General features: G+C 35.0%; 1 protein-coding gene across 1 annotated transcript in view; it reads left to right on the forward strand.

Moving 5' to 3' along the window:
• LOC122789860 (phosphatidylinositol 3,4,5-trisphosphate 5-phosphatase 2A-like) overlaps positions 1–12175 on the forward strand; it is a 1099782-nt gene that overhangs the window by 738705 nt on the left and 348902 nt on the right. The window contains exon 13 of the mRNA XM_044057294.1: positions 8632–8749. Coding sequence (XP_043913229.1) covers positions 8632–8749 — 118 coding nt within the window. The remainder of the gene's footprint in view (positions 1–8631; positions 8750–12175) is intronic.

Here is a 12175-nt window from a genome sequence, read left to right on the forward strand (position 1 = left end):
TTATATATGCCTCTATGTCTGGAAAGTTGATTCCTCCCATTTCTCAAGGACTGATGTGATTTGAGTAAGCTGTCCTATTTCTTTTTGGATACCAAAGGAAATTCAGAAGGATTTTATTCACTTCTTTTAAATATTTTCTGCTTGGTATCATAGGAATGGCTTGTGCAATGTAATTTATTTTTGGAAGTAATATTTTTATAATTTGCAGTCTGTCTTCAAATTTCAAATATATTTTATTCCACTTTGTTGTTAGTATTTTTATATTATTTATTATATTATTATAATTTAAGGCTAATATTGATTCCATATTGGTACTTAGTATTACTCCTAAATATTTTATTGTGGAAACTTGTTTACCTATTATATGATTTGTATTTAATAAGGAATCTCTTTTTTATTTTGTTAAAACAAAGTCCAGAGATGAGATAGAATCTAGCTACTTGTTTATCTAGCTCTTGTGAAGACTCCTCTGAAACAGTGTGAGTAGCATATTGTCAGCAAATAGCATAATTTTTGAGTTAAGTTGTCTATATACGTCAATGCAATTTATTTTGAGATTGTTACATATTGATTATGTAAATAATTCTATTGACAGAGCAAATAGGATAGGAGACATCAGACATCCCTGCTTTGGGCCTCTAGATATTTCAATGGCTTCCGAAGTGAAAGGTCCAAGTTTTACATATGCAAGATTATCTTTATAAATGGTTTTTACTAGCAAAATAAAATTAAGTGGAAAATTAAATAATTCTAGGGCCTTCAAAAGAAATTCCCACCTAAGGGAGTCAAATGCTTTTTCTATGTTCAATGCTGCTATTAGGGCTTCCCGATTGGCTCTGTTTAAGAAATATATAAGTTTTAATATTCTCTGAATATTATCCTGAGTATAAAGTTCTCCAATTCAGGATGGTGCTGGTAAGTTGACGCACACTGGTGAAAAATGGTAAATCCCGCTATGCAGCTCTGGAATAAGTCAATCCTTTCTTATTCAAAGGTTATCCAAACAGTTGCCATGTTCAAGCATCCAAATGTAAATAGTGGACAAAAGGTAGAACTAAAACCAAACTGGACCAAACAGGGCCAGAAGTTTATTAAAACATTAAGCAACACGGTACAAAAATACTGCTTTTCGTCCTTTCACCATACAAAGACTTCTTCAGACAAATGGTTCTACACAAGAAACCAGCCTGTGTTATAAAGGCAATTTCAAATTCAAATTGTGCCCCTCCCCTGGTGCAATCCGAATGACCTCATTTCCTGATCACAAAGCATTTGTCATTTCATACCACCTGTATGAAATTAGGAAAGGCTCAGACACTAATGCTTTAGCCCAGCATATAGTAAAGCAAAAAGACCATACTTTCTTATTTAGAGTGCTAGAAGTATTAGTTTTAAATCCTAGGGGAGGAGATGACACTAACAACTTGGCACTAGCTGAATTGAGATGGATTTTAAAATTTAATGCTCATAATTACCCAGGTTTAAATACCTCTGTATCCATCAAACCTATTTTAAATAATAGGAAGCGTTAATGAGATTTTATTAAGATTTCTCCATAGTTATTTCCTGTTTGTAGCTTAATGTTATCACTTGTTTATATGTTTTTGAGTATAAGTGTGTAATATACACTTTTATATTCAATGGGTTGTAGCATACTTTTCTTTATGTATTGATATTGTAACAATATAACTCTACCTAGTACTCAGCTAACTCTTACATTTAATAGTTTATTGATATATTCTTTCAAGTCTTATTCTAGTTGCAGCATATTCCAGTTTTATCCTAGTCAGCCTGAAATTGTTATATATAGTAAATAGTTTATTTATAAAAAAATTCTCAAAAAAGGCTTTTAAAAAAGTCTTGAATAAAAATTTTTATATATATATTTTTAATTAGACTTAACCTTTCAGGATGCTCTAAATTAATTTTAAAAATCTTCTCAGAGATTATTTATTATTTAATTTATAGTTGATCAAATTTATATTTTATATATTTTTTATTCTTTTTCACGTAACCATAAAATTAAATGTAGTCGTCATTATAATATTTTTTTACAGTTCATTTATGACTTGTTTAATGGCTGAATATGTTTATAGATTTTATAAATATCACCCTAATAGTTGATACTATTCCCTAACTTTTGATTGTTCTAATCTGAACATTTAGAGTTATTCTAATTTTAGCTTATAATGTATATGATTATTTCTCAACTATATACACTATATAATTTATATTAAACATCTCTTGTAGAATTTAAGCATCAATTTTAATTATTTGTTACTAGCTTTGATTGTCTTTCATATATACATCTTTCAGAGTTCATAGTATTTATTGTACTTATCAGATAGCCTCATTGTTTAAACTAACGTCCAGTAAACATAGTCGTCTTTTCCTTTTTAATGATATTCATTGAAACTGATGATGACTAAGTTACTTACACTTCATACACTTTCGGACCGAAAATTTTGTTAACATCAATTACTATATATTATTTTAACATTGTTGTTCTAAAGACTCTGCTGCTCAACTGAGAAACTTGGTACGCTAAGTAAGCGCTTAACGTTGTGTGTCATGAGACAAATTATATGGCGCTATTTTTACTATATATTTTCTCAACTGGTAGCCGAAAAACTTTTCTAACTATACATATTTATGCCTATATTTATATGAATACACTTCTACATTTTAATTTTTAGATGAATATGATCATGTAGGCACACAGTGGTTATAAGCTTTGTAGATGATGTACCTACAAAGAATGTATATGTTTACCAGATCTTGCTAGAGCAAGAGCAACTTGAATGCCATTATAAATTTCCCCTTTAATTGTTAATTGTAATGATTAATTAGACTAAGCTTGGTACTAACTGTTATACTATTTAAATTCTGTTTGTGGGAGTAACTGTTATCTGAGGAAGCGTGGTTGTTTCCACGCGAAAGCGCTTATCATTTACCCACTCGTTTTCTGAATTAAAAGTTTATTTTATTGTACAGCTGCTACGTTTACTGGTTTATTTACTGGTTTATTGGCTGCATACTATTTGGTTATCTGGACACATCGTGGTAGAGATCAGGTTCTATTTTCTGACTATTGAAGTTTCTCTAATGGCCGTGTTTTTTTTTCCTTAGTTCTAACAATCTTGCTGAGTAGTCATTATCAAATCTTATCTGACTTTGTTTGCATGTTAGGGGACTCTTCCTCCAGGCAGATTTTAATATGAGCTCTTTATCTAGATATGATAGTAATTTTACAACAATTGTTCTTGGTGGTGTTTTCGAGGAACAAGGTTGTAGTTTTCCAATGTATCTATGAGCTCTCTCAATTCCATTTGAAAGTCCCTTTTTTAAGTCAAGTATTTCTGGAAGCCATGAGTTTAAAAATGTTATGATGTCCTCTGTTTTCTCTGGAAGACCAAAGCTTCTTATGTTTATTCTCCTCTCCCAATTCTCCAGATCATCTATTTTGTTAATTAGCCAATTATTTTGAGGTAGTAAAAATTCTGGCTGATTTTCCTCTTCTTTGAGTCTCCCATCAATGTCAGTTAGGGAAGTTTCCATATCAGTGACTTTATTTTGATGTTGTAGTAATATTTCCTTAAGGACATCAATGTGTTTTTGACAGTTTTCCTTTAGATTTTCCAGATTGTCTGTGAATCTATCCATTTTCAAGGACAGCTCATGTAATGTGGAAGACATCACTTGAATCTCTTTCTTCAGGGTAGTTTCTGTGTGAGAGTTCTTTGAGTTAGCCATTTTCTTACAGTTTATTTTGACAGGAAAAACTCACCAGAATTTCTTGAAATTTGATAAGGTTGTAGTTTAAAAGTTCATCAGTGAAGTTTTCCTGTTTCTAATTGAGGAAGCTAATTTGTTCCCTATTTTCTAGTACAGTTTTATGGAGCTCTGAAAAGATGCTGTTACCAGTATGCTATCTAGACTCCGCCCCCAGTGACAGAGAGATGATAGCATAGCAAGTCCCACACAATAAGTCTTGACAAAATGTTTTTCATTGCTATGCACCTTCAATCTTCAACGATTTGCCACTAATTTGCCAGAAAACCACCATGAATAGTGGTTTGTTTTGTGCTTCCCTTGAAGCACCAAACTCCAAAAAATATTCCCCTAATTTATATAGTCATGGATTCGCAGGAAACAAAGGGTCAAAACATATCTCTCAACCTCTAAGAAGAAATCTGAACAAAGTCCAACAAAATGGAGGAAAAAATATAGACAACTGCTGAAAAGACAAATTATAAAGTTAAAAATGGTTACATTTACTGTTAGCAACATTTTAAATAAGTAGAGTTTTACCCATTTAAAGTGCAAAATAAAAAGCGTTTTAGTGGTTTGAATTATAAATAGATTTTAACCAGTACTACTGCCTTCTATGTTAAAGGCCCCAAAACAAGGACATACTTCAATATGGCACTTAGAAACTTAGAAAGTTGCTAAGATGCTAGAGTAACAGGGTTTGTTTCAACACACACTGTCTAAAGGATTCGAAGTCCGAAACCCAAAAACATGTCATCGCCTAGTGACTTCAGTCCTCATACAATTCCCGTGATCTGTTAGAAAACCACACATCTCACGGGGAACAGACCAAAAATTCAAGCAAAAATTCTGGATATTCCATGAAAATATGGACAGTTGAGAGGCATGGCTCAGAACTCAGTCAGGACAAAGCCATAGACAATGAAGAGACAGATGTCCGTATTACTTAGAAAGTTGATAGAGTGCACATGCACAGCGCTGAGCAGTTACTTGTACAGCCTTCCAGGCTGTGAACAGCCCTAGAAACTGCTATGTTTACCCACTCCACACCACCAATGGAAACCAAAATTAGGGCACATTTCCTGCATTGATGCTAGAATAAGTGGCTTTGTGTTATTCTAAAGCTCTATAAGCATCCCTGAGTTACTTGTACTTATGATACAAGGGACTCTGGATGCAGTAATTCTAAAAACATTAGTGTTTGAAACTTCTAAAGCATGACTGGGCTTCTGTAGGTCTTCACAGATGATTAGCCTAGTATGCATCTATGAACCTATGAACTTCAAGCAAGCAGCATGTAGAGCAAGCTTAATTAATGCATGGTGTAATGAATTTGTACATCAATCACATTAGGAATGCCCAAACCAGTGTGAACTGAGTATTCTATACCTACCCTCCTTTTAAGCAGAGGTGTTTTCCCTTTTTTGTGTATATCACTACAGGAATCTGCTGCAGTATAGTAATGTCTTTCAGCTTTTCCCGGTTAGGTGTCGCCAGAGTGGAACTCCGGTCCGCTAATGATTGGCAGTGAATTTTTACATTGCTGAGTTGCCAGCCAGACACCCAGCCTTCAAAGAAGACACACTCATTCATGCACGCACCTACCTGCATGTCTTTATGCGTCACTCGACCATGGGGAGGAGATGCAGACTCCACACAGAAGGTGCTCCAGCTGAGAATCAAACAGGAGAACCTCTTGCTGTGAGTCGACAATGCTAACTGCTGCACCACCGCACATAAACATGTATGCTGTCTATAAAACTTTAAAAGTCTGACATCACATCATCTCATATGTTTTTAGGATCGTACAGACACTCTCTGTATACTTATATAGAAACGGACATTTTAATGCCACGACACTGAAAACATCTCACATTTCCAATTTGTTGCACTTGCTATTTATTCAGTGTATAATGCAGTAAAGTTTGATCTTCTCAAAATTGCACCAATATGTTTGCCAGTGTATGCAGATAAGATGTAACTGCAAAACTATTGCTGTTAATGTTTTAACCCATAGATAAACATAGTAGCATAAATCAAATACGAGATAATATTTCAATCCATAATCTGTGCAACTTGTTTTTGTATGAGGACTTTTTTTTACTCTTATGACACTTTAATAACCACTTTTGTTTATGATATTGTACCACTAATATTCACCTGAGCTCACCAAGCTTGAAAAAAAATAATCAATTTGTTTTTTGCATATATTTAGCTTGATTTTTGTATCTTTTATTTCTGCATATTTTATGGCAAATGAAAAAGATAGTTGACAAAAATACTTTTACCCATTATTAAATATTTTATTCTGATTACAAAAAAGATGTAAGCATCACCTTTAGTGCATTGCATAGCCTCTCTTACTGTAAACCTTATTGTCAGAAGAGATGAAAATTGAAGTGCCCACAAAATAAATGGCTACATCTCCCAAAGAAGTGATTTGTGAGTAAAAGCAGTTTGCTGAACATTAATGACACAAGCTGTAAGCAAGGTAGGTAGAAACTGGCAGGCCCAAATACAGAGAAATGCCTAATGAAAAGTCTGACTCATGAAGAATTACTCTCTACTCACATACCCACTGTTTAGATGTACTAATGTATAGTCATAGAATGGTATATATAAAAATTATGTTTTATTTTAGAACCATTAGCTTAAAGCTGAAGCTTCTGAAACTGTTACATTCAAGTTTAAGAATTTAATTTCAAATATTAATAGGAAAAGGTACAAAAAGTTTATTCTTGCTGTATGGTAATAGCAGAAGTTATAGCCAGGGGTTTTGGTATTGCATTGTATTCTATGTATTTTATCCGGTCTGTTATAGAAGTGTAGGTATCTATCGCTGTACATTCTCTTCACATTTGTAAATGTATACAGGGTACACTGTTAAAGGCAGAGTCTTAATGTCACTGCCCTTGTGCAGTGGGTAAGAATGAAGCAATGAGGACAGGAGTATTCACAGTGTGAAAATGGTTTAGTCTGGATTGGAACTTGTGGTGTTGATTCCTTAACTTACACAGTTTTACACAGTGATCCCTTCCTGGTATAATTTTTGCACTGCACACCACATCTGCAGGATGATGGTATTCACAGTTGGCTTTATTTCATGTACCACATTTAGTTTTCTGGAATTTCTGGTTTAAGGGCTATGAGAAGCTTAAAGTTATTACATCCCTCAATGTGGTGCTGCGTGCTGGAAATCAACAGCTGTAGTCTAAAACTGGTAGAGAAGGATACAAAGCATCCTTTTAAGAATTCAAACTTATCAACACTTTAATCTGAGCATGAGACCATAATATTAAAACATACCAGTATGATTTATGTTGGGCTAGCACGTGCAAGCTCTATAAAAAGAGTTGCAGGAACTCTGGTAACATTAATAGCTGGTAGAGGACAGAGTAAAGAGACATGTCTTTTAGCCTATCCACACAGGGCATGTTGTTTACACCCTGTATTTACTTTGAGAGGAACCTCTGAGGTCACTCCATCTGTTGTACGTGCCCAGTCAAGTACATTCCAAATGGCACATTGTACTTGATTATTGGTCTAATGAGGGCTGAGTTCAGCAAGACTATCATTTCCTTTGATCTGGATGGCATGCCTTTACTTATAAAATGTGCCACATAGAAGGACTTCCTTACCACTGTCAACACACAGTGGCCAAAGTTCAGGCAACTATCTATCTGTGTACCTAGATCTCACACCACTAAGACTTCTCTTACAGGTGTGCTATTGATGTTGTAATTTGCAGGGGTATTTGACTTTCCAAAGGGTATAATAATGCATTTTTTTGCATTTAGTTTTAGACCATGATTCTGGCACCAACCATTTGTCTGATATAGACCCTTCTGAAGGATATCTACATCATTGGGGAATTCAGTGATTGTTCCCAGCTTGCTGTCATTGGCAGACTTTGTCATCCATAGGCCTTCCACATTAGCTTTGACTTCAGAGAAGTATATTCTGAGGAGGAGTGGTCTCAGTACTGAGCCCTGTGGCACATTATTAGTAACTGGCCTCTTGCTGGATCTGGATTCACCTACTTTAACCACATATGTCCTGTACACGAGCTAATTGGCTATCCATTGGGTGATGTAGGGATTTATGCTCAGTTTTGTGAGTTTATTTATAATACATGAGTGAGGAATTGTGTCAAAAGACTTAGCCAGGTTGAAATAGGCAGTATGTACTGTTTTACCCTCATGGATAGCCTTAGTGACTTTCTCAAAGAAATCCACCAGATTCAGTAGGCATGACCTGCCCTTGACAAAGCTAAACTGGGTCAGGTTTAGTGTTTGATATGTCATTATTTATCATGTCCATGATTAGGATTACTGTGTGATAAAGAAATTAGCATAATTAAATGTAAGGAAGGAGATGTTAGCAAATGTAAAATTTTTGGCACAAATATCAGATAGTGTAATTAAACCGAACTTTTAATAAATTCCAGCATTATGACATTATGTTTTATAAATAAATCTATATTTCCTTTTAATTTACCAATTGCTAATTTATTTACAATTTTTATCAGTTTCTCTAAACTTTACTTCATAGTTTTGACAAGTACAGTTAGAAAGCCCGACACACATTGCACATATTGTAAATAGTTTATCTTATTTTGAATTTGGTTGTTTACATCTTTGAAAAGAATATATGAGAAAAATTTAAAATTATTGTAATTTTGAAATTTGAAAATACATTGTACATTGATTAATTTTTAATGGCAATTTTAATGATGTATGTTTATTATTTTCATCATATCTTCATATAATAATTATTATTGGTCTCTCTTTTTATACAGTTGGTTACTGAATTTTGATTGCTTACTTACTTGTTCACTTGTGACTGCGATTTCTGTTTCAGCTGGCCACGCAGTCTCTATGGAACATCAAAATTGGAGTGTTTGTGAAACCTGAATATGAGAATCGCATCAGCCATGTGAACACGTCAAGTGTGAAAACAGGATATGCTAACACACTAGGTATATAATCGGTTTTTGTGATAATACAAGTTTGTGGATTATCCCATTCTGTAGGGACTTATTTTTGCATTTGATAAATGCCAAACTTTTTACTGTGCTCAGTATTAACAATATTGAAAACTTTGAAATATTGCCTGCTGATATTTAAAATGATTTACAGAATGTTATTTGTAATCATTGTGTAAATGTCATATACAATGGTTCTTTATTTAGGATGAAGTGTTGAGTCATTCTGTTTCCTGTCCTTTTTCTTGTATTTATTATTAGCTTATATAAATATGTTGAAGTCAGTATTCATAAGTTGCTGCCTTTGTATCTGACCATTTCATATCCTTTGTGAATTATCATTACAAAATCACATTTATGCCTATTTCAAGAGGGTGATAGTTATGTCTGTGACCAACCTTCTCCCTCTATATTTGTACACCTCCCACTGCTATCTGCAACACTTAAAAGTCTCCCCATAATTCTGTGCAGTACCAGCAGAGCTGTAGCTGATCTGGAGACTGGTACTCCTTAAACGCACAGACCAGTCAGTTCTCATTTCTGCACCCTGTTCTAGCTGAGGATCAAAAACAAAAAAACAAGAGAAAAGAAAAAAAGAGGTCTTCTTCTGACAGGAGAACATTTAGCAAGGCTACTTTCTTTTTTTCTCAAAAAGGAATGTAAAAATGCTAGCATACTGCCGCACAGGGAGAGATCCCATCTGCTGGTGTCTCTGGTTCAAAGAGAGATGATTTACACTTCAGAGGAAGTTGGGGTTAGAATGGTACTGCCTTATCTTCTTCTTCTTCCCTGGGGGGGGGGTGGTGGTGTATGTTTTTTCTGCCATACTTAGACTGTAGATGGAGACTGGGTTTCATTCCGGGTAGAAGAACAATGTACATTGTGCAAGCAGATTACTGGCAATAATAATACATCGGAACTTATGACAAACACAAATACAAAATATGATGTTTTTTAAATATGTACATTGCAAGTAGATATGAGTCTATGTAGACTACAATCAGTATTGCTACAGGAGTTCAAACCAGTCACATATGCTTTGAATGCAGTTATAAATATATAAACTAGATATGCTCTGAGAAAGAAATTTTAGCTGTTGTTTGCTCATATGAAATTCCTTCAATATATTTATATAGCTGTTACTAGGCTATTAGTCCAAGAGCCATTTTAAGCCAAGCCAAGTTTGCCTCACATTTAACAAACTATTGCTGATCTGTCAATACCCCAAGGAATTTTGCAGTTATGCTTTAGGTTCATTCAAATCAAGCATTCACAGACTGCAACTGAGAAGTAAACACTCTGGGAAGAAATAGCCAGGGAATTGTTATGGCTAGGCTTATATACGTCCTAGGGCCGATAGCCTAGTACCAACCAATGAACCTATGCATATGTGTGCCAAACCATGGCTAAATTTCTGATGCCCTATCCACTGGTTAAAGTTACATCTGAATACGATTAGGGATGAACTTGATTGGGAAGTCTGTTACAGCGAATGGGGTGTCTGAGATCCATACTTGTCCTTCCAACATGTCCTGTCTGTATCTCAGATGAGGTTTTAGGTCCTTAAAATGGGTATTTCTAATCTTATTTATTTTGTGGATGTGTAGCAAATCAGTCAGTGTGGGATCAGAGTATGCTAGGCATAGATCACTGAGCAGCAGTCTGTAGGAAACTGAGTTGATGGATAGGGCTTTGACATAGTCTGCATAGGACTTGTTCACAACTTGTATTCTTTTTGTGAATAACGTCTGTGTTTTCCCAGGCTTTTGCAAGCGCTTGGTCGGGTACATACCAAAGGGTGCATTGTACTCGATGAATGGTCTGATGATAGCTAAGAAAAGTGGAGCAATGACCTAGTTGGACTTAGATGCCATATCCTTACTTATAAGTTGTGTAGTATAGAATGATTTCCTCAATACGGTAGACTCATGGTTGTCAAAGGTCAATTTACTGTCAACATGCGTTCCCAGATCCCTGTCCACTGATTCTACTTTTACTGGTGTATTATCAATGTGATCATTTCCAGACATAGACATCTTTCCAAAGGGTACTATTATGCACTTTTTCCATTTGCTGTGGTATCAATCCTTTGTTTACATCAGGCCCTTTTATAGTGCATCTTTGTCTGTAGGGGATTCAGTGAACACAGCTAGTTTGCAGTCATCTGCATACTTTGTCAGCCTCAGCCCTTGACATTTGCTTTAATGTCAGAAAAGTTGATGGCAAAAGGGACAGACCCCAGCACCAATTCCTGTGGGACTGCTCTAGTGGTTGGGCTTATCCTTCAGATGAGACATTAAACTGAGATCCCATCTACTTGAGTTGGTGGTAACTCAGTTGGATGTAAAAGATCTTGCGGCACCAATTAAAAAGAGTACATTTTTTATTATTAAACATCATTTATTTATACAATAATAATTATATACATATTTACAGTATTTACAGTTATTTACACTTTATACAAATACTACTTAATTTCATTTTGATGATCATTTCTTCCCACCATTTTTTCCATAACCAAAAATGTATTTTCTTTAGAATGTCTGCCAGCACCCATTTTCCATTAAACTTAATTTCATTCAGTCTTTCAGTCCATAATGTCCATGGAACAAAGAATATTATTCTGTCAATTTTCTTCATTTCTTTTATTTTAGCATCATAAAAACTATATTTCATCATGTCCATAACAATTTGTTTCATTTTTGTAAACCCTTTCAGCACTTAACATTTACAAAATTCTTTCCATAATTTTTTAACTCTCAAACAATTCAAAAACACATGCATTTTTTTTAGGTATTTGTTGCTGCCGTTAGGTGATATGCATATAACAAGGATCAAATATTTTTGTTCATAGGTTCATAGGTGTGTACTAGGCCAATGGCCCTGGAGCCTTTACCTATAGAGGTGCCCTGGCATCATGCCGCCATTAGTTCCCAGTGCCTCTATCAAGTAGAGCCACTGGAGTGATCCCTGGGGTGAACTTTCTATTTCCCATACACTCATCAAGATTTCTCTCTTGAAAGGGGCCAATGAGGTGCTCTGCTTGACATGTATGGGAAGTCTATTCCAGAACATGGGCAGTCTCTTGGTTATGAACCTGTCCCTCCAGCATGTTCTGCTAATTGTGGTAATGAGGTTGAGGTCCCTGGAGTGTGTGGTGCAAAGGGATTGGGATTTCTTTAGATGTAATATTTCTAATAGGGCTGGGTCAGACATGGCTTTGCAAGTCAAGCAGAGATTGCCTCCTAATAGATGATATGAGACAGAGAAAAGCTGGAGTTTTTTGAGTCTGTCCATGTAGGGCATGTGTTGTGGCCTTTCCAGCTGCTGCAGATGTTTAGTGGGTTCTATATTAGAATGTAGAAATATTTAAAACATCAAATGTTCTAATATCAACCCTTATTCAGCAGACAATATCGA

Source organism: Protopterus annectens, chromosome 15.part0 (assembly GCF_019279795.1).
Source record: "Protopterus annectens isolate FY-2018-M chromosome 15.part0, PAN1.0, whole genome shotgun sequence".
NCBI classification, from domain to species: domain Eukaryota; kingdom Metazoa; phylum Chordata; order Ceratodontiformes; family Protopteridae; genus Protopterus; species Protopterus annectens.